Source organism: Periplaneta americana, chromosome 1 (genome assembly GCF_040183065.1).
Source record: "Periplaneta americana isolate PAMFEO1 chromosome 1, P.americana_PAMFEO1_priV1, whole genome shotgun sequence".
NCBI classification, from domain to species: Eukaryota; Metazoa; Arthropoda; class Insecta; order Blattodea; family Blattidae; genus Periplaneta; species Periplaneta americana.
In genome coordinates, this window is record NC_091117.1 from 9236316 (window position 1) to 9262722 (window position 26407).

Sequence of the window (26407 nt, forward strand, 5' to 3'; positions counted from 1 at the left end):
AATAAATTTCATAAAATGCAGTACTGGGAGAAAAAGTGAAATTCGATTGCCATGTGTCATTTCCAAACTCTGAGATTTTAAGCTATAGTGTGATACGCAATTCGTTTGAATTTTATTTTTTCTTCTGTCTTTTTTGAAGGACCACAAAGGCAGACCTCGAGGACCACGGGTGGTCCGCGGACCATAGTTTGAGAAACGCTGGTTTAGAATGTTCAGATAACGGAAAATTTATCCTTATAATAAATTAATCTAAATACATTAGTTTCCTGAATACTTTATTATGTATAAAATTAGTTAATTAATAAGATATTATTTATTTAACATATAAATATGGCTGCTATAACATACAAATATTAGGAACTGATTATAAAAGTACAAAACATCTGTGAGCATGTTACCTTCAACATACTTTTCTGTACTGGGTGCCATTGCTTATCTGCAGTAGATCGACACTTCTTTGTCTCTTCCATTTTGTGTTACTGAACTCTTTATATGGCGAAATAATCGACGAACACAACAATGCATCAGCTATTTTTTTCTATGCGCAAACATAACTCACTTAAGGTAAACAGACGCGAAATTGTGACAAAAATGGAAACTTTTTTATTGTTTTAATAAATAGTACATACTTTTCCGTATTAAATACTGAAATATTTAGCTTGTCTGAAGGAACTAAGTGGTCTTTAAAATGTAAATACCACAGCGCGACGCCACAGGCCATTTTGGAGTTTCTGTGTTATAGAAATTTTCTTGGCATTTAGACAGGCAAGCTATCAGACCAGTATTAGGAAGGCTGTGGCTTATTACTTCCTTATGGATTTGGGGAACACATGAGTGCTGTGCATGAGGTCAGATAGTAGGTAAACAGAACTATTACTTTACACATCTTTTCCATAACTTACATTTCTCAATGCTTATGTACCTTTTTCTCTGCAACTATTAGGAGTAAAAAATATGAAATTTTGCACACAAACTTAAAACTGTATTATCTACAATTTCCTACAACAAAATTTTGATTTGTTAATATTTGTGAGTTTTATACATAACAAAACTTAGAAAAAATTAGAAAAAAAGTGTTTCATACTTAATATATTTTTTCTAAATAATATAAAGCCTACGTAAGATATTTTGTTGCAGGGGAATGTTACTTTAGGTATTGGTAACACATGTGCAAAGTTTTAGGTTTGTTGGTTTCGCAAATGTTTAGAAAAAGGTACATAATTTTTTAATAAATTCTTTTTAATGAAAAACTTGAAAAATAAAAACTATTTATTACTCATAAAATTCTGAAAAAAAATTGACGGTAAACAAAACCCTGTTTTAAATTAATATTTCAAATTTCAAGGTCCTAGGTCCAAAAATGTGAATTCGATATGTTATTTCTCATCCGTCCCTCCTTAAGTTAGTAAGGGGTTCTAACATAAAGATCATTATTTTATATTAACTTCACATGCAGTTGCAAAAAATAGTTTTAGTTGATTTCACATGATATGGAATGTCAAGTTACTTCGTTCATTGACGCAATTAGGCTAATATATCTACACTAAATTCCAGAATTTCCATCTTCTCCTTAAAGGGGAAGACGGGTGAAATTTTGGCCATTTTCGTTTTCTTGTGAAAAATGAATCGGCAATCCCTTATTTACCGGTATATGTAGAGCAAGTTGCACTGCTATGCGGCACTCGAAAGCATAAAAATTACGCAATATACAGGGTGTGGCATTTAACGTTTCCCATTTTAAGTTGGCGATTCTGTTCACATTGTTGGTACAACATGTTTGCAAACACAGGAATTCGGTGTAGCAAAGCCTTGGATTTAGTTAGCCACATCCCAACACAGGGATTCGGTGTAGCAAAGCCTTTAGTTAACCAAGGTACGTTGGCCGATGCAACAGCGCATTTTCTGTGTTGAACAGTTTGTTTCAACCAAGTCAATTGTTGCTGTCCAGCGCGAGTTTAGGCGGATTTTTGGTGATAATCAACGTGGAGTTGCACCATCACGAAAAATAATCAGTGTGTGGGTGCGTCAGTGGCGTGAAACGGGATCGGTTCAAAACAAAGCTCGAGTTCGCCAGAAAACGGCGCGGACTCCTGATAACGTCGAACGTGTGAGAACGGCTCTGCAGAGAAGTCCGTATCGTCCCGTGCGGCGTCATTCCCGGATCATGAATTTGTCGGACAGAAGTGTGCGAAGAATATTACACAATGATTTGCTCTTCCATCCATATAAACTCCAGGTCGCACAAAAATTAACAGTAGTAAACAAAGCCTTGCGCGTCCAATGTTGTCAGAGAATGCTGCAATTGTTTAACACTCACAATGATTTTCACAGCTGCCTGATAATGAGTGACGAAGCAAATTTCTGTCTCAATGGTTATGTGAACAAGCAGAACTTTCGTTATTGGGCTCCACAAAATCCACGTGAAATCTTTGAACGACCACTACACAGTCCTAAGGTCGTAGTCTGGTGTGCAGTTGCAGCACAGGGTATCATTGGTCCTTACTTCTTCGAGGACGATAATGGTGCTGCGGTGACTGTAAACTCTGAGCGTTGCAACATAATGTTGACAACTTTTTTCCTGCCTGAGTTGAGACGCCATAACTTGAACATTCAGCGCCTGTGGTTTCAACAGGATGGAGCCACATCCCATACAGCACGTGTTTCAATGAACACACTTCGTGCTGCTTTCCCTGGCCGACTTACCTCCAGATTAGGTGACATTCAGTGGCCCTCTGCTTCCCCTGATCTCACTGCACCAGACTTCTTTTTGTGGGGGTATCTTAAGAGTAAGATCTACGGTCGTATCCTTCATGACATCGAGAACCTTAAAACCGCGATTCGTGAAGAAATTGCTGATGTTACACCTGAAACATTGCGGCGAGTAATGGCCGGTGTGCAGGGAAGATTGCAACAATGCATTGACGCCAATGGAGGACATCTTAAAGACATTATTTTCAAACATAAGATGTACTGTAATTCCAAGATTATAATGGTTGTAAACTGATTAATTTCTTGTAATTTACTTGTAAACTAAATAAGTTACGGGGGTTTGAAAATAGGAAACGTTAAATGCCGCACCCTGTATAAATGGCTGCAACTTCAATTCCATGCAAACTTTACAAGCTGTTTTCTCACATTCTTTTTCAGCACATTTCGTCAGGTTCGAAGTGTAAAGGCTCTTACAATTTTGATGCTAGGAACATTAAATATTTACTGCATGTTATATATATTGTGGTTAACAAAATAGCGCATGGGCTTTATAATTAAATGAATACTTTTTAAAATAAAAGAAAAATAAAATACTTCTATTTTTAGGTATGCTGTGGTTATAACAATTTTTCCCTTTTTTTGTATTAAAGATACTAAATGAACAATATCTTAAATTTTCAATCAAATAAAAAGTCAGGCATCTTCCCCCGATCCACTCTGTTATGTAGAAATTTTACGCGGGAAACGAACCCGGGCCGGATGGTCAGCAAAAAATGAACATCGAAAACATTTGAGGATTTGGGGAATTTCCATATTGGAAGATTCATTTGTATTCGCACATTTTCAAGCCAGCTGATGCAACACACGCTAGCTCTGGTTCTGTTCGGGAATCCGCCAATGAAAGAATCACTGTTCACACTTACTCCTGACTGCCATTAAATTTATACAGTGCCACGGTGCTGTAACGAGTTCACATGAGATCACCAGGATACGCTAGTCTTCTGTAATACTGTCGTGTATGCCTATAACTTGCTAATTAGAGGGTTTTAAGCTCTTCAACTCTGTTGAATGCCTATTGCGGAGTCTGTTCTTCCTGGCCTCGTTCTTGAGTGAGTTGGACAGACAGAAGGAACACAGCACGCCGGACGCCTAGAACAGAAAAAAAAACAGCTCGTACAAAATACAATAAGTGTTAGAGCAAACAAACCGTGATATTGGTATTAGTTATAGACTGTATCTTCTGTAGTGGCAACTCATGAGTAAGGAATAGTATGTTCCACAATTTCTAACATAAACATCTATATCTATATATATATAATTTGAACTGGTAATGGAAATTACGGGAAAACGGATGAACGGATTATAATGAGTGACCCCTCATTTTCATGCCTGCCACCCAAAGTTTTTCGGAAAAATAGTAGTTTTCAGTGAAATGACAATTTTTCTACATAATTTTCCTATTTTCCAAAATCCATCTGTTGTCAGTTTTGAAAAATAATTTCATTTAATCACGGCCGACTTGATTGAATTTCAGAACAAAACACACACTACAATAAACAATAGGCTATTACACGAAGGCCATGACCTGCAGATTGCCGACATATTTAGAGCTCAATTCAATTTGTTATTAAAAACTGATTCTGCAGTGTATAATAATTTTCTGAGTACAACTGTGTATTGGATATTCAAATCTACGAAACTTGAGATGGTTTGATGACATTATTAACATTAGAAATTAAATACTATTATAGTTAATATCATGATGCATCTATTTTTTTCATTAATTGTACATAATATTGATGCTATATTGATGACATGAAAGTGAAACTTTTGTGGTTATGTAAGTAAATGTAGAGAATATCTTAATTTAGATCTTCATTTCTATAATTTACTGAGTGGCTGCTATATATAACTACAAAACTTAAGTAAGATAATAATATTGTTATTAAAAATCAAATATTTTTATACTTATTAACCCAGTGGGGTTGGGTCTTATTCATATACTTAATGGCGGTGTAGTGTAGATATTGATATGTGTCACTGTCTTCAGTATTTGCTAGAGAGAGCGCAAAAATTACAGTTCCTAAGGAAAGATCAAAAGGTATTACTTACTGATAAAATAAGAGGACTAGAAAATTTTTTAGTCTCCCGATCACTTCAGCAAGATCTCTTAGTAGGATAAAATGATTTTACGCTCTACATTTCAAGTTCTACATGCAGCAGCTATACGAAAATGCTATTGTTCGAAAGCTTAGCAAACCTGACATTTTTTTAACTTTTGCCAAAATCCACAATGACCTGAAATAGCTACTGCTATCGTCCTGACATTGATACTTGCGTTTTCGCGTTGAAACTCAAAAACTGAAGTTGGATAGGTTCAAGAAAAAGTATTTGGCCTAAAAAATCCATTCAGAGGGAGTATGTTTCATTATTATGGAAGCAAATAACTATCAAAAAGACAAGTATTCTTCATTGAAAATAAATCTGAAAAATGTTTATTTGAACGTCTAACGAACTTAGTTTGCAGCAGCATTTGCTGCACAAGCCACTAGTATATATATAATTTGAACTGGTAATGGAAATTACGGGAAAACGGCTGGACGGATTTTAATAAATGACCCCTCATTTTGAAGCTTGGAATTCAAAGTTTTTCGGAAAAATAGTAGTTTTCAGTGAAATATCAATTTTAAACATAATTTTCCTATTTTCCCAAATCCATCTGTCGTCAGTTTTGAGAACTAGCTAATTGCATTCACGGCCGACTTGATATTACCTTCGCTTTTTTGTAAAGGAGAAGCGAAGCGAGCATCAAGTCGGCCGTGTTGCATTTCAGAATAAAACAAAACACACACTACAGTAAACAATATTACACGAAGGCCATGATATGCAAGAATGCTGACATATTTAGAGCTCAAATTAAATTGGTTATTAAAAACTTAACTTACTAAAAATAATTTACAGGTTCGATTCTGTGGTGTGTAATTTTCTGGGTACAGCTGTGTATTGGATATTAAAAACTACAAAACTTGAGGTGGTTTGATGACATTATTACCATTAGAAATGAAATATTATTGTAGTTAATGCCATGATGTGACTATTTTTCATTAATTATACATATTAATGCTATATTGATGATATGAAAGTGAAACGTTTTGGGGTTATATAAGTGGATGTAGAGAATAACTTAAATTAGATTTTGATTTCTATATTTTACTGAGTGGCGGCTATATAGTATACTAGTGGCTTGTGCAGCAAATAATGGCAAACTAAGTTCGTTAGACGTTCAAATAAAAATTTTTCATATTTATTTTCAATGAAGAATACTTGTCTTTTTGATAGTTATTTGCTTCCATAATAATGAAACATGCTCCCTCTGAATGGATTTTTTTAGGCCAAATACTTTTTCTTGAACCTATCCAACTTCAGTTTTTTAGTTTCAACGCAAAAACGCAAGTATCAATGTCAGGACGATAGCAGTAGCTATTTCAGGTCATTGTGGATTGTAGGCAGAAGTTAAAAAAATGTCAGGTTTGCTAAGCTTTCGAACAATAGCATTTTCGTGTAGAACTTGAAATGTAGAGCGTAAAATCATTTTATCCTACTAAGAGATCTTACTGAAATGATCTGAGACTACAAAATTTTCTAGGCCTCTTATTTTATCAGTAAGTAATACCTTTTGATCTTTCCTTAGGAACCGTAATTTTTGCGCTCTCTCGAGCCAATACTGAAGACAATGACACATATCAATATCTACACTACACCACCATTAAGTATATGAAAAAGACCCAACCCCACTGGGTTAATAAGTATAAAAATATTTGATTTTTAATAACAATATTATTATCTTACTTAAGTTTTGTAGTTATATATAGCAGCCACTCAGTAAATTATAGAAATGAAGATCTAAATTAAGATATTCTCTACATTTACTTACATAACCTCAAAACGTTTCACTTTCATGTCATCAATATAGCATCAATATTATGTACAATTAATGAAAAAAATAGATGCATCATGATATTAACTATAATAGTATTTAATTTCTAATGGTAATAATGTCATCAAACCACCTCAAGTTTCGTAGATTTGAATATCCAATACACAGTTGTACTCAGAAAATTATTATATACTGCAGAATCAGTTTTTAATAACAAATTGAATTGAGCTCTAAATATGTCGGCAATCTGCAGGTCATGGCCTTCGTGTAATAGCCTATTGTTTATTGTAGTGTGTGTTTTGTTCTGAAATTCAATCAAGTCGGCCGTTATTGAATAAAATTAGTTCTCAAAACTGACAACAGATGGATTTTGGAAAATAGGAAAATTATGTAGGAAAATTGACATTTCACTGAAAACTACTACTTTTCCGAAAAACTTTAGGTTCCAAGCTTCAAAATGAGGGGCCATTTATTAAAATCCGTTCAGCCGTTTTCCCGTAATTTCCATTACCAGTTCAAATTATATATATAGATGTTACTGAAAGCTATACAACTTACGTAAGATAATATTATTAAAAATCAAATATTTTTATAGTTATTAATCATGTGGGGTTGGGTCTTTTTCATATATTTAATGGCGGTGTGGTGTAGATATTTATATGCGTGGTTCTCTTCAGTATTGGCTCGAGAGAGAGTATCTTTCATTATTATGGAAGCAAATAACTTTCAGAATGTCTGGTATTCTTCATTGAAAATAAATCTGAAAAATGTTTATTTGAACGTCTAATGAACTTAGTTTGCAGCATTTGCTGCGCAAGCCACTAGTTAAATATATTGTGAACCGTAAGTAATGTCATGTATTTCAAGGAGCTGTTCTCTGAGATATTTCTTTGCTCGTTTTTCCTTCCTTTTCGAGATAAAAATTGTTTTGTATATAAACATTTCATAGCGTGTTTCAGGAAAGCCATTCATTTAATTCCCAATATGCTCAGTCAATTTAAGAGAGCAATGTATTATGGTAATAAATGATAGAAAGAATTTTAGTTTTGCCCTTTTAATCTACAGAAATTTCATCTGAACAAGTGTAACATTGTAAAATTCCTTTGCAGAACGAAATGTTAAATTATTCCTCACGAAAATTCTGGAATGATATCATCCGTACTATTACAGATTTTAGAAAATTAACATTGTAAAATTCCTTTGCAGAACGAAATGTTAAATTATTCCTCACGAAAATTCTGGAATGATATCATTCGTACTATTATAGATTTTAGAAAATTAACATTGTAAAATTCCTTTGCAGAACGAAATGTTAAATTATTCCTCACGAAAATTCTGGAATGATATCATTCGTACTATTACAGATTTTAGAAAATTAACATTGTAAAATTCCTTTGCAGAACGAAATGTTAAATTATTCCTCACGAAAATTCTGGAATGATATCATTCGTACTATTACAGATTTTAGAAAATTAACATTGTAAAATTCCTTTGCAGAACGAAATGTTAAATTATTCCTCACGAAAATTCTGGAATGATATCATTCGTACTATTACAGATTTTAGAAAATTAACATTGTAAAATTCCTTTGCAGAACGAAATGTTAAATTATTCCTCACGAAAATTCTGGAATGATATCATTCGTACTATTACAGATTTTAGAAAATTAACATTGTAAAATTGCTTTGCAGAACGAAATGTTAAATTATTCCTCACGAAAATTCTGGAATGATATCATTCGTACTATTACAGATTTTAGAAAATTAACATTGTAAAATTCCTTTGCAGAACGAAATGTTAAATTATTCCTCACGAAAATTCTGGAATGATATCATTCGTACTATTACAGATTTTAGAAAATTAACATTGTAAAATTCCTTTGCAGAACGAAATGTTAAATTATTCCTCACGAAAATTCTGGAATGATATCATTCGTACTATTATAGATTTTAGAAAATTAACATTGTAAAATTCCTTTGCAGAACGAAATGTTAAATTATTCCTCACGAAAATTCTGGAATGATATCATTCGTACTATTATAGATTTTAGAAAATTAACATTGTAAAATTCCTTTGCAGAACGAAATGTTAAATTATTCCTCACGAAAATTCTGGAATGATATCATTCGTACTATTACAGATTTTAGAAAATTAACATTGTAAAATTCCTTTGCAGAACGAAATGTTAAATTATTCCTCACGAAAATTCTGGAATGATATCATTCGTACTATTATAGATTTTAGAAAATTAACATTGTAAAATTCCTTTGCAGAACGAAATGTTAAATTATTCCTCACGAAAATTCTGGAATGATATCATTCGTACTGTTACAGATTTTAGAAAATTAACATTGTAAAATTCCTTTGCAGAACGAAATGTTAAATTATTCCTCACGAAAATTCTGGAATGATATCATTCGTACTATTATAGATTTTAGAAAATTAACATTGTAAAATTCCTTTGCAGAACGAAATGTTAAATTATTTTCCACGAAAATTCTGGGATGATATCATTCGTACTATTATAGATTTTACAAAATTAACGTTGTAAAATTCCTTTGCAGAACGAAATGTTAAATTATTTTCCACGAAAATTCTGGGATGATATCATTCGTACTATTATAGATTTTACAAAATTAACGTTGTAAAATTCCTTTGCAGAACGAAATGCTAAATTATTCCCCACGAAAATTCTGGGATGATATCATTCGTACTATTACAGATTTTAGAAAATTAACATTGTAAAATTCCTTTGCAGAACGAAATGTTAAATTATTCCTCACGAAAATTCTGGGATGATATCATTCGTACTATTACAGATTTTAGAAAATTAACATTGTAAAATTCCTTTGCAGAACGAAATGTTAAATTATTCCTCACGAAAATTCTGGGATGATATCATTCGTACTATTACAGATTTTAGAAAATTAACATTGTAAAATTCCTTTGCAGAACGAAATGTTAAATTATTTTCCACGAAAATTCTGGGATAATATCATTCGTACTATTATAGATTTTAGAAAATTAACATTGTAAAATTCCTTTGCAGAACGAAATGTTAAATTATTTTCCACGAAAATTCTGGGATGATATCATTCGTACTATTATAGATTTTACAAAATTAACGTTGTAAAATTCCTTTGCAGAACGAAATGCTAAATTATTCCCCACGAAAATTCTGGGATGATATCATTCGTACTATTACAGATTTTAGAAAATTAACATTGTAAAATTCCTTTGCAGAACGAAATGTTAAATTATTCCTCACGAAAATTCTGGGATGATATCATTCGTACTATTATAGATTTTAGAAAATTAACATTGTAAAATTCCTTTGCAGAACGAAATGTTAAATTATTCCTCACGAAAATTCTGGGATGATATCATTCGTACTATTACAGATTTTAGAAAATTAACATTGTAAAATTCCTTTGCAGAACGAAATGTTAAATTATTCCTCACGAAAATTCTGGGATGATATCATTCGTACTATTACAGATTTTAGAAAATTAACATTGTAAAATTCCTTTGCAGAACGAAATGTTAAATTATTCCTCACGAAAATTCTGGGATGATATCATTCGTACTATTATAGATTTTACAAAATTAACGTTGTAAAATTCCTTTGCAGAACGAAATGTTAAATTATTTTCCACGAAAATTCTGGGATGATATCATTCGTACTATTACAGATTTTAGAAAATTAACATTGTACTATTACAGATTTTAGAAAATTAACATTGTAAAATTCCTTTGCAGAACGAAATGTTAAATTATTTTCCACGACAATTTTGGGATGATATCATTCGTACTATTACAGATTTTAGAAAATTAACAGTGTAAAATTCCTTTGCAGAACGAAATGTTAAATTATTCCCCACGAAAATTCTGGGATGATATCATTCGTACTATTATAGATTTTAGAAAATTAACATTGTAAAACTCCTTTGCAGAACGAAATGTTAAATTATTCCCCACGAAAATTCTGGGATGATATCATTCGTACTATTACAGATTTTAGAAAATTAACGTTGTAAAATTCCTTTGCAGAACGAAATGTTAAATTATTTTCCACGACAATTTTGGGATGATATCATTCGTACTATTACAGATTTTAGAAAATTAACATTGTAAAATTCCTTTGCAGAACGAAATGCTAAATTATTCCCCACGAAAATTCTGGGATGATATCATTCGTACTATTACAGATTTTAGAAAATTAACAGTGTAAAATTCCTTTGCAGAACGAAATGTTAAATTATTCCCCACGAAAATTCTGGGATGATATCATTCGTACTATTATAGATTTTAGAAAATTAACATTGTAAAACTCCTTTGCAGAACGAAATGTTAAATTATTCCCCACGAAAATTCTGGGATGATATCATTCGAACTATTACAGATTTTAGAAAATTAACATTGTAAAATTCCTTCGCAGGACGAAATGTTAAATTATTTTCCACGAAAATTCTGGGGTGATAACATTCGTACTATTATAGATTTTACAAAATTAACGTTGTAAAATTCCTTTGCAGAACGAAATGCTAAATTATTCCCCACGAAAATTCTGGGATGATATCATTCGTACTATTACAGATTTTAGAAAATTAACATTGTAAAATTCCTTTGCAGAACGAAATGTAAAATTATTCCCCACGAAAATTTAGGGATGACACCATTCATAGTATTACAGATTTTAGAAAATTATTATTATTCCTTGAAAATTTGTGATTTTTCAACATAGATATTATCGTGGCTGATACGAAATACTAAATATACAGAAACGAAATGTTCATTTTTCTTATGTGGTGAGGAAAAAAAAAGATTTAGTTGGGAAAGAGCTAACTTGGTAACCACTGACCTAGCATGTAAACAAACGCGAAAAATAGCGAGAAACTTGACCTGGAAATCCAGCAAGCTAGTTACCAAAGCAATGGGCAGGATTTCTAGCAATCAGACATCCTGCATGCTATCTAATATCAAAGAAACACGCACCGTGGGAATCGAACAAATGAAGGAGAAGGACAACTGTCAGTAGTGGAGGGAGGGAAGGTATACCAAAAGATGGAAGCAACATTGAAAGACCCTCCAGAACGATGGAGAACTCGGTCGAGTGTCGCACCCTCGAGTGAGATAAGATCGGTCGTGATACGCTCGTAATAAATAGAAGCACAGTACAAGGTCATCTCACCGACATGTCTTATCTTGTATGGAAGGCGACATGTTTTGCTCACACGGTAAAAATAAGGCTTTATTTTCTGCGTTTATGACAAACGTTTAATGGAACGTACCAAAACAGGAACATGGAGTTATAAATAAAATAGTATGAAAAACTTCGATATACAGTTATTATTGCTCATTAATAATTATTCAATATTTGATTTACCACATATATATAATATGAGAGGTCCATACATAGTGTTCCGCCTATATACTGCGACAATGCAGAAACGTTTTACAAAATATTATTGATATAGCAGTAGATTAATAACAATATTAGTACAGAGATAACGTCACAGAAAATATAATAAAACGAATAACCATGCTGCACAACTGTTACAGATGCAAAGATTGATACACTAATTATTAGAGATTATTATTATTATTATTATTATTATTATTATTATTATTATTATTATTATTATTATTAGAAAACTTGATACAGTTCTTGCATTGTCGTGATTGTGTTGTCCGTTTATAATAATTACATTTACATCCAATAACATCTATCAGATGTGGCAAAAACAAAATCACTCCTGTGTGGGGTGGAGGACATTTACCTACAACATTTTATTTCATTTTAAAGCAAGTTTTGTAGTTGTACTATGGAGAGGTTAGTTAAACACTGCAAAGTTTTGAAATGATAAACATCTATGATGTTACTACACAGTTCATCACTGTAACAAGAACGAATGTCTAACGCTCGACTTATACTGTTCGAGGATTTATCGCTCGTGACAATTTTACCCATCATGCATGTGCGCTACCTATCGGATTATGCTATGAACTACTTGGCGCTCGAGTAAAAACGTCCGATGCAGACCTCTGATAACTGCATTAGAGAAAGTTGAATAGACTTCACTGTGTGGGGCTTACTTGTAGGATGGCCACCCCGATGGCGACCAGGCTGACCCACAACAGCCTCTGCCGAATGTCCTCTGAGAGCGAAAAGGCGCAGCCCCTCTGCCGTATCATCTGGCAGTTCCCGTGCAGTGATGTCTCCGACACGCAACACGACAAGTCCAGCCTATTGTGCTGGTTGTAGTTGTTGGGGCCGTCCACGCCGCAACATTCCATCTGGAAGGTAATTCAGTGTTAGTAACGTCCACCTGGAACTGCAGTATACAGCGTATTCCGAATCTCGCCGGTCCGGTGGCATCAATGACGTCACGTTGCAGCGAAATAAGGAACAAAACTGCTGGAAGGATCGATGGCTGTCATGGCGACTGTACAAGTTGTTTTCTGTGCTACGCTAGCAAAATTGTGCGAAATTTTCGTAATGCCATCTCGTTCAAAGAAAAGAGAGCATAAACAATTTATTTCTTGAACCGGTAGTAATAACTGGTCCGTTGACATGTTCGCTCATAAGCCATTAACATATTGTTTTTACGTTGTGCTCATTACAAACAATACAGCAGAACACACCGCCATGACACAACAGTGCACGATGCGTATTCCGAATCTCACCGGTGAGCAATCCGATGGCATCACGGTGTTCCGAATTCCACCGATGACGTCATTGATGCTCCACCGGTGTCGCACCGGTGCCATCAGCTTGCAGAGGTGGTGGCAGTCTCCATCAGCCGCCATCAGTGAATCTGATTGGTTCTTGTATAGGGCGGGAATTAGCAGACGAATAACATCGTGCACTGTTGTGTCATGGCGATGTATTCTGCTTTAGTTCTGCTGTATTGTTTGTAATGAGCACAACGTAAAAACAATATGTTACTGGCTTATGAGCGAACATGTCAACGGACCAGTTATTACTACCGGTTCAAAAAATAAATTGTTTATGCTATCTTTTCTTTGAACGAGATGGCAGTACGGAAATTTCGTAAAATTTTGCTAGCGTAGCACAGACAACAACTTGTACAGTCGCCATGACAGCCATCGGTCCTTCCAGCAGTTTTGTTCCTTATTTCGCTGCAACGTGACGTCATTGATGCCACCGGACCGGTGAGATTCGGAATACGCTGACGATGTTATTCGTCTGTTAATTCCCGCCCTATACAAGAACCAATCAGATTCACTGATGGCGGCTGATGGAGACTGCCACCACCTCTGCAAACTGATGGCACCGGTGGAGCATCAATGACGTCATCGGTGGAATTCGGAACACCGTGATGCCATCGGATTGCTCACCGGTGAGATTCGGAATACGCTCATAGTCCGGGTCAGCTTATTTAATACCCCAAGGGTGAAATCTAACCATTTTTTCCCCCATTACTACATATGCTAGTGGATTTTGGTGATTTTCTAGTTTGCAGGTTGAATTTTCTTTTACCAACTTCGTTTAGAATTTCGATAATAATAAATACTACTAATGGTAGTGATTTTGTAACTGTTATGTTGGCAGATGAGACAAATGTTGTCAGTACTGGAGTTCCATGAAATTAAAATTGTACTAGATTTCTGAGCCGGTTACTTGAAGCTAGTGAAATTTGAACATACTAATAAAATAATTAATTAATATTAATACATAATAGTTATTTTACGTGTTACGTTGTGGTTATAATTCAAGACTATAGTCAGGTAAGTTTTCTGAGTTAGTACTAACAATTTTATGTGGTCAAACAAAATACATTTTTAGGTTAAGTCTCGTAATTCAATTGTTTAGTCAAATCAATGAATTTCATATTGCCTGACAAAATATTTCACATGTTGATCCCTTTCTTGTATAGTTTGCCTACGGAAATATGTTACAAATTATTGAATTATTTAGAATAACCTTTCAACATTAAGTAACGGTCAGCGCGTCTGGGCGCGAAACCAGGTGGCCCGGGTTCGAATCCCGGTCGGGGCAAGTTACCTGGTTGAGGTTTTTTCCGGGGTTTTCCCTCAACCCAATACGAGCAAATGCTGGGTAACTTTCGGTGCTGGACCCCGGACTCACTTCACCGGCATTATCACCTTCATTTCATTCAGATGCTAAATAACCTTGATGTTGATACAGCGTCGTAAAATAACCCAATAAAATAAAAATAAAAAACATTAAGGTAAAGTACGGTACGTAAATAAGTCATTCAGTACGTAGGATCGTGTGATATCTGGTATCAGTTGGCAACACTGGCAAGACGGCAATATTTGCTGTTTAGGAACTGTTCTTACCTGATCCTCACTATACTTGTATAGCGCTACGTTAACCTTTGAGTGATTTGAATCGAGGAAAGGCGAAGTGGTGACCACGATTATGATGATGATCATGGATCAAGAAAATTATTATGAAAAGGTGACTATAATGAATTACCTCACGTTGCAAAGATTTCCATTTGTTGCGAACTGATTCCTTCTCCAAATATGTCGAAAAGGACGTTTCCATGGCAACGATCATTTCATCCTCGAAGGCTGCGCGGGATGTAAGGGCCCAAACACCGCTACTGAATTCAGTCACAACGATCGTCACCAGGAACAGCGAGAACTGTAGACACGAACAAAGCTTATGCTAAAACGAGTCAAATTATCAGGGAATGATGTACATGAAATATAATAATTTTAGTACTAGTCTGTCTGTGTACAGCGATTTCTACTAAACTATTGGACGGATTTTGTTCATATTCAGTATCTACGAGTCAATTTATCAGGGAATGATGTACATGAAATATAATAATTTTAGTACTAGTCTGTCTGTGTACAGCGATTTCTACTAAACTATTGGACGGATTTTGTTCATATTCAGTATCTACGAGTCAATTTATCAGGGAATGATGTACATGAAATATAATAATTTTAGTACTAGTCTGTCTGTGTACAGCGATTTCTACTAAACTATTGGACGGATTTTGTTCATATTCAGTATCTACGAGTCAATTTATCAGGGAATGATGTACATGAAATATAATAATTTTAGTACTAGTCTGTCTGTGTACAGCGATTTCTACTAAACTATTGGATGGATTTTGTTCATATTCAGTATCTACGAGTCAGTTTATCAGGGAATGATGTACATGAAATATAATAATTTTAGTACTAGTCTGTCTGTGTACAGCGATTTCTACTCAACTATTCGACGGATTTTGTTCATATTCAGTATCTACGAGTCAATTGCGAATAAATTTCCTCTTTTTTACCAGACAAATTACGCCGGAGTGTAGGATTCAAAGTATTCAGGTGGTGTTACATCGTTTTCTTTTAAGTCAGACTACCAGTAACTCGGTACCGCCGAGGCTTGTCACTTGCCAGCTGGCAGATGCTAGTTGTCATTGTTCACCCACCAGATGCAGGCGGCAGGTGTTGCTCGTCATGGCGCCGCTCCATCCCAGTGCCGATCCCAGGGCCGCGAATAATCCGGATATGGACAGCAGCAACAAGGGGGACGACACGCTACCAGGCACGAAGTCCCCGTAAATGTAAAAGTGTACGAGGTTGGCAATACCGACCGCCGTCACAGCCAGGCTTGACACCTGTGGATTAATCATACCCTAGGATGCGTGACAGTTGGAATATACAATAATGCATACATAGAACTAAGCTTAAAGCTCTTATACTCATATTGTTAACTACTGTCAGTTTTATATACAAAGTGAACAATAAATATGGAATAGGTATTGCTAATAACTTCTTAAATTTTAGTTTTACAAATAAAGCTTTTATACAAAAGCTGTTGAAGATAAACCATACAATATGATACCAGTGTTCCAAAAACAGTTATTCAGGTATACAGGGTGTGACAGTAAACTTTGTTTTTTTTTTTTAACGGCACTCTATATTAAAATTTAAACTAGTGGCTTGTGCAACAAATGCTGAAAACTTAGTTAATTATAAGTTCAAATAAAATTTTTCATATTTATTTTCCAGAAAGATTACCAGACATTTTGAAATGTATTTGCTTCCATAATGATGAAGATGTAACATTTAAAGCAATATAATAACTCAATAATCCTGTCAAAAATATCTCTTTTAAAAAGCTTCCTCTTTAATGTTCTTTATGCTAAATACTTTTTCTTGAACACGTCTGTCTTCAGTTCTTTGCGTTCACCCTACAACAAAATGATATGCTTGGCAGCGATCTCAGATTTAATCGATTAAACCAAAGGAACATGAAATTAATTTTGATAAGAAGCAGCTAAAATAGAAAGCATGACTCAATTTACTAATGCCTCTTCCATATTACTGCACTACAACCTAGAAAAATTAGAGAATCACACATATAAGTATCTACACCTCCCAGCCACTAAATATATCAGAAAGATCCACACCACTTCAGTAATAACTGTAAAAATATTTAATTTTTAATAGCAATATTGTTATGTTACGTAAGTTTTGTAGTTTTCACTAATTCTATATGTACTATAGCCGTTACTCTAAATTATAGATATTAAGAACTAATTTAATACCTTCTCTACGCCTACTTATATAACCCCAAAGGGATTCACTTTCATATCATCGACATATCAACAGCATTAATGTATATCATTAGTGACAAATACATCATGCCATAAACTGTGATAATATTCAAATTTTAATGTAATAATGTCATCAAACCTCCTTAAGTTTTGTAGTTTCTAAAATCCAATACACAGAGCTGTGCATTCAGAAAATTACGAACCAGAGAATCAGACCTGTAAATTATCTTTAATAAGTCTTGAGATGTTCTAAAAAAATTACACAAATGAAGACCGACATAGCTATTGGAATTATGGTGTCAGAGAATCTGAGCTCTAAATATGTCAGCAATCCTGCAGGTCATGGCCTTCGTGTAATATTGTTTATTGTAGTGTGTGTGTTTTGTTTTATTCTGAAAAGCCATTAGTTCTCAAAACTGACGACAGATGAATTTTGGAAAATAGGAAAATTATGTAGGAAAATTGACATTTCACTGAAAACTACTATTTTTCTGAAAAACTTTGGGTTCCAAGCTTCAAAATGAGGGGTCATTTATTAAAATCGGTGCAGCAGTTTGTTTTCCCGTAATTTCCATTACCAGTTCAAATTATATATTACTAGGGCTTGTGCAGCAAATACTGCTGCAAACTAAGTTCGTTAGACGTTCAAATAAAAATGTTTCAGATTTATTTTCAATGAAGAATACTTGTCTTTTTGATAGTTATTTGCTTCCATAATAATGAAACATACTCCCTCTGAATGGATTTTTTTAGGCCACATACTTTTTCTTGAACCTATCCAACTTCAGTTTTTGAGTTTCAACGCGAAAACGCAAGTATCAATGTCAGGACGATAGCAGTAGCTATTTCAGGTCATTGTGGATTGTAGGCAAAAGTTAAAAAAATGTCAGGTTTGCTAAGTTTTCGAACAATAGCATTTTCGTATAGCTGCTGCATGTAGAACTTGAAATGTAGAGCGTAAAATCATTTTATCCTACTAAGAGATCCTGCTGAAATTATCTGGAGACTACAAAATTTTCTAGGCCTCTTATTTTATCAGTAAGTAATACTTTTTGATCTTTCCTTAGGAACTGTAATTTTTGCGCTCTGTCGAGCCAATACTGAAGACAATGACACATATCAATATCTACACTACACCGCCATTAAGTATATGAAAATGACCCAACCCCACTGGGTTAATAAGTACAAACATACTTGATTTTTAATAACAATATTATTATCTTATTTAAGTTTTGTAGTTATATATAGCAGCCACTCAGTAATAGAAATGAAGATCTAAATTAAGATATTCTCTACATTTACTTACATAACCACAAAACGTTTCACTTTCATGTCATCAATATAGCATCAATATTATGTACAATTAATGAAAAAATAGACGCATCATGATATTAACTATAATACTATTTTAATTTCTAATGGTAATAATGTCATCAAACCACCTCAAGTTTCGTAGATTTGAATATCCAATACACAGCTGTACTCAGAAAATTATACACTGCAGAATCAGTTTTTAATAACAAATTGAATTGAGCTTTAAATATGTCGGCAATCCTGCAGGTCATGGCCTTCGTGTAATAGCCTATTGTTTATTGCAGTGTGTGTTTTGTTCTGAAATTCAATCAAGTCGGCCGTGATTGAATAAAATAATTCTCAAAACTGACAACAGATGGATTTTGGAAAATAGGAAAATTATGTAGGAAAATTGATATTTCACTGAAAACTACTACTTTTCCGAAAAACTTTGGATGCCAGGCATGAAAATGAGGGGTCACTCATTAAAATCCGTTCAGTCGTTTTCCCGTAATTTCCATTACCAGTTCAAATTTTATATATATATATATATATATATATATATATATATATATATATATAGATTTTTTTTTCTGAATCTCCATTAAATTATACGTATGAATATGTAGAAATTTAAAATCATGTCTTTTAACCAGTTATTAAACTTGCTTCGTGGACTTGAAACTTGAGACAAGTATGTAAAATCATGTTGAGTTGGCCATAAAACTAAACAAAACACTATCACTAACCAAGACTTACAACATATTATGCTGAAAATGAGAACCATTCACAACCAAACAATGCCCCAGTCTATCACGAAAACAGTCCGTCTTTCACAGTTACATGACTGATCTGCTCCATCTCATATCTACGGTAGATCGTTTTCGTAATAGATTCGGACATTGGCTGTGAATGGTTCTCATTTTGAGTACCTGTGGTAAAATTTTGTTGGTCACAGTGTTTTGTTTAGTTGTATGGCCTACTCAACATGATTTTACATACTACTTATTTGTCTCCCAAGTTTGAAATCCAAGAAACAAGTTTAATAAGTATTTAAAAGATATAAATCGGGTGAACGGGTAAAATTTCTACACATTCATACATAAAATTTAATGGAAATTCGGAATATGCAAATTTTAATTCAGGGTGACATTAATAGTACATTATGCAACGAGCCTATAATGGTAGTAATGAAGACGTGAGTATGTTTATGAAACGAGCGTAAGCCAGTTTCATAATTTTCCTACGAGCGCCTTAATTACCATTATAAGCAAGTTTCATACGACTTTTTATGCTCGACCATATTTCTAACTTGAAATTATTCATAAGTATTCATATTATTCTGTCCACACCTGTGGAGTAACGGTCAACGCGTCTGGCCGCTAAACCAGGTGGCCCGGGTTCGAATCCCGGTCGGGGCAAGTTACCTGGTTGAGGTTTTTTCCGGGGTTTTCCCTCAACCCAATATGAGCAAATGCTGGGTAACTTTCGGTGTTGGACCCCGGACTCATTTCACCGGCATTATCACCTTCATTTCATTCAGACGCTAAATAACCTATATGTTGATACAGCGTCGTAAAAGAACCCAACGAAATTAAAAAAAAAAAAAAAATTCATATTATTCTTATCTGACTGGGGACCACAACTGACCTTGTGCAATATCTCGTAAATTGTGAGATGTGCGCAGACGCGAAAGTATTGATTTATTCCGAGGAACAAATGTCATTGACCTTGATATAATGTAGAGAGTAAAATGAACATTAATCTTGATATAACCTGGAAATTGACTTAGACATTGAAAAACGAGATGACAAATTGAATTTATTTGAATATTATTTACAATTAACGCTAATTATTACAGTAACAGAACATAACCTTCTGCGACAGTATTGGATTTCCAGCCTCCGTGACGTTTTGCTAGTTGTCTTTCGATTGCATATGCGAGAATAATCGATACTTGCACTTTCACATTTCTTTCTGATTGGTGGAAAACATGAACTTTAATGAATAGGTGTATTTTAATGAGGTCCATTAAAGGGCTGCTACCAGGTGTATAATTACTACATTTCGGCATGGTCGAGCATAAAAAAATAAAGTTTACTGTCACACCCTATATTCCTTAACAACTAACTTTTTTCGAATACTGGTATCACATTCTATGGTTTATATCCAACAGCTTTTGTGTAAAACTTTATTTTGTGAAGTTAAAATTTAAGACGTTGTTAGCAATATTCCACACTTATTATTCACCCTGTATAGGTGTTATGTCTCACAATACTGCACACTTTTATCATTGCCAATGTGGCGCTATAAACCAATTTTAAACACTTTTATCACAGCCACAACGCTTATTGTACTGTATACTGTATATGGAATTATCACTACATTTAAATGTAGTTATCATGAAAGTCGCCATATTTTCTTCCTGCCATTACGATGAAATACAATCCACTTCCACTAGATGGCCCACGGCACGAGTAGCAGGGTTGGAAACACCATGCAAACGAAATGATACTAAGGGCTGGTTCACAATAAACCGGGAACGGAAACGAGAACGAGAACGAGAACGGAAATATAGTTAAAATAAATGTATTAAAATGCGAGCATTCACAATAAATTTTCACGTTCCCGTTCCCGGGTTCCGGTAAGCTTCTCGTTAATTGTGAATGCTCACATTTAAATACATTCATTTTAACAATACTTCCGTTCTCGTTCTCGTTGTCGTTTCCGTTCCCGGTTTATTGTGAACCAGCCTTAAGGGTCGAATTCATAGTCGTCACTTATAAAATGAGGAAACACTTAAGTAATGAGCATTTCCTTAGCACTTATTTCAGATCGTATTGCAGAGACACTACTCATTCATATGCCCTGAGCATTCCCTTGACATCGAAAGAAATATGGCAACATGGCTAGACGTGAGCGCTTTCCTACATTCAATTGTTTTCCAGCGCCTTCTAATTGTTAAATCGGCATTATTGTCATACACAAATACAGAAGTAAATATTATAGAGCTAAAAATTATACAAGATGTCGAGAAAGCATTTTACAGAAAAGAAAGAATTGAGCTAAGATAACTAGTTATGAAATATGAAGATATCGTCGAAAGTAAAATATATATATAATTATTGTTCTCTCCAAAAGAAGAAGTTGACATGGAATAAAATTGCAGTTGAGTTTAATGGAAACTCCGGAAATATTCCAGTAAGTAAATCATTTTAATTTATTTTTCAGTTATTTTTATTCTAAACAAAGTGGAAGTGATATTTAAGGAGCGGATTCCTATGTAATTAAATATTATTTTTGCGTATGATAAAACACAATTAACAAAGTTAAAAATTCCGAACATGAAGTTTCAAGTTTAAAACCCGAATTTTATTTCACATAAAAACACATATTTTCACAAAAAAATTATGTAAATACATATTTTCAGGAAATCTATTATAAACACATAAATCTTGAGTTTTTTTACTTAAATAATATTTTACAAGAACTTTTAAATATTTTAAAACTAAATCAATTATATCACTCAGAAGTACGTTATCTTTTTAAGAATTCTTGGTTGCTTCGTGTTTCTAAGCGCTGTGTGGTGTATCCGTGATCCATTTTCGTAATAGTATCGCATCAAGTTCTGAGAACTGCTAGGCAGCATATCAGTGTTATTATTAGAGAATAAATTAACATGGACAAGGAGGAGAGATCTTGCAACACATAATTAGGAATGTTTATTGTTGCTGAAGATGATTTCATTCCACGCTTTGTTTGTGAAACACAACAGATAAGAGCTCGGGTATGAATATTATTTAATTTAAACCAATCTCTCGCCTCTCGCTCATGTCCATGAAGTAAGTACAGACGTGGACAAATTATTAACAAAATTGACGATTTTTATGATAAATCCATTTACAAAATTTGACTTTTCAATTTAGACTACAGCTGACAATTTTGCATATTTCTATAATTACAGTAGATATAAATATGCAAAAATATAGACTATTCTAAATTGAAGAGTCAAATTTTGTAAACGATATATAATAAAATCTTCAATTTTGCTAATAATTTGTAAATATGCAAAAATGTCAACTGCAGTTTAAAGTGGAGAGTCAAATGTTGTAAAAATATATAATAAAAATATTCAGTTTTGCTAATAATTTGGAAATATCCAAAATGTCACCTGTAGTCCAAATTGAAGAGTCGAATTTTGTAAAAAATATACAAAAAAAATCTTCCCTTTTGCTAATAATTTGTAAATATGCAAAAATATCAATTGTAGTCTAAATTGAAGAGTCAAATTTTGTAAAAATATACAATACAAATCTTCAATTTTTCTAATAATTTGGTAATACGCAAAGATGTGAACTGTAGTCTACATTGAAGAATCATATTTCGTAAAAATATATAATAAAAATCTCCAATTTTGCTAATAATTTGTCCACGTCTGTAGACCTGTGTCTTGTTGTGATTCCCTGTTATCGGGCTTGGTCAATCGATATCCTTCAAGATATAGTGAAAGATGGTTATTTAAAAAACGATTTGGCTTTCCTATTAGCAAATCTAAGCTTTTTGTGTGACACCATAAAAAACTCGAAACATCCAAAAACCTGTTGTCTGAAACAGGGAGGTGCGTGCCGTGGAAATTAAACTAGACTCGCTACCAGGTTCAGAAGTACAAGTACTAAGGGACAAATTCCAGAATGTGTTTGGAAAAAACAGTGGATATAAAAAATGTGTAAAGTTGTTCAAGTATTGGAGGGTGTGCCTGTAGGTGAAATTGACGGTGTTTGTGTTTGCGACATTCCTCTCTTTAAATATGCACGTCTGACGTCCTGTGATGCGGAAAAATCGTTTTCACAATATAAGTCGTTGTTCAGAGATAATCGGCATGCATTTGTGATGGAGAATTTGGAGATGACCTTTGTTGTTCACTGCAATTCTCGGCCAACTACTAGCACTCAAGTGTGGTTGGTGAGTACCTAGTAACATTTTTTTTTCCAAGCTAAGTAAGGTATTTTTGTCATATTTAAAACAAATATTTTTTTGTTTTTAGCAAATATTTTCGTACTTTTTAGCACATAAAAATAAATATATTTAAATTTTTTAGCACATAAAAATCCGCTCCCTAGACTGATATTATTACGCAAATTTTAACAGCTTATTCCTTGGGTAGAATACAAACAAAAATGCAAATAACACTTTGTTGGGACGTGAATAGTTTTCGAAAAAAAATGCCACTTAAATCTACTTGAAATGCCGCTGTATCATAAAATCTCAAAGCAACCAGTACTTTCAGCAGTGGCGAAATCGGTAAGCCTCATGGTTATATTGTGAATTGAAATGAGAGACACCAGAATATCCACAACGGTGTTCTTGTCGAAACGGTATCTCCTCTTAAATTGTTGATCATTATACATCTCTAAAGGGTTTTCCATATCTCTGATATATCTTTTGGTTGCCGAAACTCATTTTCATTTTAATTACAGAACTCAATAAATTACATTGAAACATAATCATCATCTATTGTATACCGAATCAGCTGATTACAATGCATATAAGGAAACCCTTGAGTAAGCTGACAAGCTACCTTATTTGAATAAGTGTTCACTTCAGTGGGATTTATGAATTGGAAATTATTATAAGCAACTGCTTAAGTGTTTCCTTAGATAAGTGTTGACTATGAATTCGGCCCTAAACGTGAGCAATTTTACTACAGGTGTGTAGTATTATGTGACAGGTTAGATTAGGTGTGTATTATTTGAAAGATTAGGCTAGGTTTGATTACTTGTGTAGTATTATGTGAAAGGTTAGGTTAGGTTTGATTTGGTGTGTAGTATTATTACTATGTTGGCGACACTGAAACTCACTGTCACATTAAGGAAATATGGCCGAATTATTAATTCACGCACGACGATTTTCGTATATAAGTAATGTACGTATTTAGGGCGAGTTGGGTGAACTTACAGCTCTCCCAGTGATCACATCAATTTCTACTAATCAGTACTATAAATTCAAGGTATTTAACAAGTTCCTATAGTGGTCGGAACACTGTTTTACGCATATTTTGTTAAGTAATGTTTTTGTTATACGAGCACATTAGTTATATAAACCATTTCATAAAAAAGATTATGTTGGAATACTTTTTACACTCACTGTACCGGTATAGAAGAATTATCGAGCACTGTTGCCTGGTGATATGTCTTGGAAAAGGTTTTGAGTTACGTTGTACAGCGACTTCACAACACGTTACACGAATGGTCTATGTCGACTGAGGGGCGTGATGTCACAATGGCACGTAGTCATAAAAAGAGCACTAAAATTCTAAGGTATCGTTCACTCACAAACTTGGACGAATGCAGCGTCAAATAAATTCACATAACATAAGTTTCAAGACTACTTACCGCAAATAATACACTGAACGCAAGGACAACGAACTTCAAACAACGTGCGGAATGCGCCATTTTATTCCACTGACTTCCCGCCGAAGTGACAAGAAGTAGTACATGATGATAAACGCTTCAAGACTACAAGGTGACTCATCACTCAGGTATCGTTACGTTTGCCTGGAGTTTTCTTCGGAGCGAATGCGTGACGTGTTAAAAAAACTGCTTCCTGGATACTACTACTACTACAGATTTTCAGTTTTTTTTTTACCGTCAGTTGTTTTCCGTTCTTCAATTGTTTGTGTGGCAACAATAAATTGCAAAGAGAGCTACAAATAAAATGGTTTATTATGCGTTTAGTCACCTTATAACACGAAATAAAATGTTTTGTTATCTCTCAGAACGATAATAAAATTACTGGCAACGTTCTTTCATCATCAGTGAACGAGTGTCTGTCATAGTATGTCAACAACGTATTGTATGCGTAACATCAATTTTATACAACTGTTCCATTCTCTTTTAATGTATTAATAGTAATATGTCTCTGTATAGAAATTGTACGACTACAAGCCATTATAAACGCAAAAATTACAGAGTTAAGTATTGTGCATTGTCAGAAATTTCTTGGTTTCTACGGTCTACAAAACTCAAATTAGATATTTGTCGTCATACAGAATATAAAAAGAAAGTCTTCTGATGCTGTAACAAAGATGAATTTTCAAATGTTGACGTTTTTTGCATTTATGGTAACGAAAATTTGGTAAGTAGGCCTATCGGGCAAGCAGTGACTGTATAGTGATTTTTAGTTACTTACGAATGGCTTTTAAGGAACCCGCAGGTTCATTGCCGCCCTCACATAAGCCCGCCATCAGTCTCTATCCTGAGCAAGATTAATTCAGTCTCTACCATCATATCTCACTTCCCTCAAATCAGGGGCGGCTTTCGAAGGGGGGCTGCGGAGCTGCAGCACCCCAGACATTTGTGGCTCTTGTCTCGTTTTTATGTTGTGAAATACATTTTTATACAGTCTCTATTTAGCGGCTCGAATTTTTTTTTTATAAAATTTCGCTCTCATTGACATGCACGCAATCGTTAGTGAAGTCACTTCCTCCCCTGGTGCTGCCAGAGCGAAACCAGAGACAAGGACTATAGGGTGAAACCACTTCCTCCCCTGGAGCTGCCAGTCTCGTCTCGGAAGCTTTGCGCGTTAGTTTTACCCCTCCCCCTGCTGCCCCTGGCCCTGAATCCAGTGTTTCCAGGCGCTGCAAAATTTGCAGCGGTTTGTCAGTAGCGCGCAGTTTTAAATAAATTTTCTTTAATGTTGTGAGTATAACAAGTGCAACAATGTTTAATTCTGGACAATATTTACGGTCTATTCAGTTCAGTACCTTAACAATTCAGGAGAAATGTGAAATTAAGTGCCCATCAGTTGAATATCATAATGGAAAGAGCCACTAAACAAAATACAAAGGCTCGCATATTTTTTGGTGATTTATCCAGTATCGCTGCTTTCTTCTCTCGATCTCCACACA

At 34.1% G+C, this 26407-nt stretch overlaps 1 protein-coding gene and 1 long non-coding RNA gene across 2 annotated transcripts in view; one reads left to right on the top strand and one right to left on the bottom strand.

The window, feature by feature from the left end:
- Nucleotides 1–26407, top strand: part of LOC138703598 (uncharacterized) — a 171542-nt gene that overhangs the window by 139859 nt on the left and 5276 nt on the right. The gene's annotated exons all lie outside the window — the stretch shown is intronic.
- Nucleotides 299–25052, bottom strand: LOC138703410 (23 kDa integral membrane protein-like). The gene is made up of 5 exons (XM_069831283.1): nt 24894–25052; nt 16078–16266; nt 15114–15284; nt 12743–12943; nt 299–3858 (listed from the first exon to the last, which is right to left on the bottom strand). The coding sequence occupies exons 1-5, from the start codon at nt 24951–24953 to the stop codon at nt 3742–3744; spliced, it is 738 nt and encodes a 245-aa protein (XP_069687384.1). The 5' UTR covers nt 24954–25052; the 3' UTR covers nt 299–3741.

Bases quoted from the DNA above. Each gene is read 5' to 3' on its own strand.
- LOC138703410 (XM_069831283.1), bottom strand. From the start codon at position 24,953: ATGGCGCATTCCGCACGTTGTTTGAAGTTCGTTGTCCTTGCGTTCAGT. The intron at 16,267-24,893 runs GTAAGTAGTCTT...ATTAATCCACAG, and splicing joins CGTTCAGTGTATTATTTGCG to GTGTCAAGCCTGGCTGTGAC. The intron at 3,859-12,742 runs GTAAGCCCCACA...TTTCTGTTCTAG, and splicing joins TCGGGGTGGCCATCCTACAA to GCGTCCGGCGTGCTGTGTTC.